At 41.3% G+C, this 2,822-nt stretch overlaps 1 protein-coding gene across 1 annotated transcript; it reads left to right on the top strand.

The window, feature by feature from the left end:
* The first annotated feature begins 363 nt into the window (after positions 1-363).
* Positions 364-1,928, top strand: LOC308158295 (trypsin-1-like). Its single transcript, XM_080531887.1, has 6 exons — positions 364-438; positions 636-783; positions 934-1,184; positions 1,370-1,503; positions 1,663-1,764; positions 1,871-1,928. Exons 1-6 carry the CDS (start codon positions 399-401, stop codon positions 1,916-1,918), a joined length of 723 nt encoding a protein of 240 aa, XP_080388013.1. The 5' UTR covers positions 364-398; the 3' UTR covers positions 1,919-1,928.
* Positions 1,929-2,822: the final 894 nt, after the last annotated feature.

Below are 2,822 nucleotides of genomic sequence, written 5' to 3'. Positions count from 1 at the left end.
TATTACATGAAATCAATAAGAAAAGGATTTTAAATACAGAAATGTCAGCCCTCTGAAAAGTATAATCATGCATATGTACAATGCAATGAGTCTATATAATATTTAAGTTTAACCCTTTAAGTTGAATTACTGAAATGAATGAACTTTTGCACAATATTCAATTTTTTTGAGTTGCACCTGTATGTACTGGTTGGGATCAAGAAAAAATTACATTGATTTCAATGGAAAAGTAAATGTTCACTTCGAGATTCTCTTGACCTTGGCGGTCCACCATTTGCTTCCCAATGGCTAACTCTTGACCAATGAAATAGTCCCAAAGAACGGGGCGGCTCTCACGATTGTGGATATATAGCAGGGTGCAGGTGAACACCTCTCATCGACAGGATCACACAGCAACCATGATTTCTCTGGTCTTTGTTCTGCTCATCGGAGCCGCTTGTGAGTATGAATATTGCCATTGGAAAAAAGGGAAGACTTTCACCTTGTTATATTATTGACAATACAGTAATATTTATATCATATGAGAGCAAAGAATACTTTAACTTAAGAAGATTGTGGCAGAATTGAAATTGTCCCACTTCAAAGGGACTAGCCATGAAGATATAAGCTAAGGTCTGCCTTTCCTCTGTTTTCAGTTGCGGAGGAAGACAAGATCGTCGGAGGGTATGAGTGCGAGGCCCACTCCCAGCCCCACACGGTGTCCCTGAACTCTGGGTACCACTTCTGTGGAGGCTCCCTGATCAGTGAGGACTGGGTTGTGTCTGCTGCTCACTGCTACAAGTCGTAAGTACTGTACTGTAGGCTACAAATAATTTGTTCTCAACAAATAACAGACAAGTATCAAGCCTGACCAGGGGACAGAAGTTAATGTTACACACAAAATCATGAGACAATTGACTCTGCTCTTACTTTGACTCTTTCTATCTCTTTCAGCCGTGTGCAGGTTCGTCTTGGCGAGCACGACATCACAGTGACAGAGGGTACCGAGCAGTTCATCACTTCCTCTAAAGTGATCCGTCACCCCCAGTACAGCTCCTACAACATCAACAACGACATCATGCTGATCAAGCTGAGCAAGCCCGCCACCCTCAACAGCAACGTGCAGACCGTGGCTCTGCCCACCAGCTGTGCCGCCACTGGCACCATGTGCACAGTCGCTGGCTGGGGCAACACCATGAGCTCCGGTGAGTACAGCACAAGGGGCAAAGGTTAAATGTGGCAGTAGATCATCTTCATGATGAATGAGTGTGTATAGAGATGACAGGGAAGGTCAGATTACCTTTACAAACACAATGTCAATATATCTAACCGTTTCTCTCTGTCTTCCTTCTTCCCCCTCTCTCAATCCATCCTTTCTCTCTGTTAATAGTCAGCGGTGACCAGCTGATGTGCCTGGAAATCCCCACCCTGTCCTTCAACGCCTGTGACATTGCCTACCCCGGCATGATCACCGACGCCATGTTCTGCGCTGGATACCTGGAGGGAGGCAAGGACTCTTGCCAGGTACGCACTTGACAACAGAGAAGACTTTATATGAAGTCTATGATCCTTCACTACATGCACTTCAGTTGTCAATTGTTTAGATGTTGATATTGAATAACTACTTCATCTTTATCTGAACTAAATACTTCACTCTTACTACATCATCTCTCTCTCTCTCAGGGTGACTCCGGTGGCCCCGTGGTGTGCAACGGTGAGCTGCAGGGTGTTGTGTCCTGGGGCTACGGCTGTGCCGAGGCTGGTAACCCCGGTGTCTACGCCAAGGTGAGACTGGAAAGAGATTTCATCTTGGGATTTTTTGGAATAAAGTCGCTATCACATTATTTCCTACTTGGTTTGACCACTAATGTCTCCCTTTTCCCACTTCTAGGTCTGCATCTTCAACGACTGGCTCACCAGCACCATGGCCAGCTACTAAGTCTGATGCTTTGTACCTTCAGCACACTCTGACAACTTATCAACATCCTGAGCAGTCCAACTTCCACCTTTTGTACTGGAGATGAAAACCCTATGACAAATAAAACATCTCAAACTAACATGTTCTGTCTCTTGAGTCTACATCACTAGAAGAGTGTAGGACAGCATATTTTATTCTCTGTTCAAGGGGTTATTGTTACATAGAAAACATGAATGTTGTATTGGTAACATTTTACATGGTAATACTTTACAATATGATACACATGGATTAATGCCATAGTAACTTATGCATTAATAATGCCTTGTTCATGCTTCGTTAAGGCACTAACAAATGCTTTATAGTAGTTATTCATGTTAACAAAGGGGTGAAATATTAAATATTAAGAGGTACATTTTTGGGGTTTTACCACTGAGGCAATACTATTGTATGTGGTGTTTTGACAGTTAAACTACACAAGACGTGTTCAAGACGTAACTAATACATTACAAACATGATAGGAATGGGTGACATACATTTGTATGACTTGTTCTGTATACTGTATGTATGGCAGGTGACTAATTTTGACAATATAGAGGAATGTTCAATTTAATTAGTCATTTTGGCACACTTCTGGCATTTTATTTAACATACACAACAACACCATTGAATATAGTCTCTCTCATTATCTAGAGAATGCTTACAGGCGTCCTAAGCAGTCACCTATGTTAATAATAACTTTGAGCTAAGTAAATTAACCAAAATCTAGAATTGTTGACTCTATGTCCGGACTCTATGACTGCTTTCTATGCAAAACAAAATACATGTATACACTTATAACTGAATATATTATTTGAGGGAAATATATGTATTAAATTTGACCCCTTTAAACCCATTAACAAGCATCATAATGACCCATTTAAATTAA

Source organism: Nansenia antarctica, assembly GCF_963989245.1.
Source record: "Nansenia antarctica genome assembly, chromosome: 1".
Taxonomy (NCBI): domain Eukaryota; kingdom Metazoa; phylum Chordata; class Actinopteri; order Argentiniformes; family Microstomatidae; genus Nansenia; species Nansenia antarctica.
The sequence above is the reverse complement of the archived record's forward strand: the minus strand, read 5'-3'. Positions and strand labels throughout refer to the sequence as shown.

What these genes read in the sequence shown, in the direction of transcription:
- LOC308158295 (XM_080531887.1), top strand. Translation starts at nt 399, where the DNA reads ATGATTTCTCTGGTCTTTGTTCTGCTCATCGGAGCCGCTT. An exon ending in GGGCAACACCATGAGCTCCG is followed by an intron (nt 1,185 to 1,369) that starts GTGAGTACAGCA and finishes CTCTGTTAATAG; the next exon opens with TCAGCGGTGACCAGCTGATG. An exon ending in ACCCCGGTGTCTACGCCAAG is followed by an intron (nt 1,765 to 1,870) that starts GTGAGACTGGAA and finishes TCCCACTTCTAG; the next exon opens with GTCTGCATCTTCAACGACTG.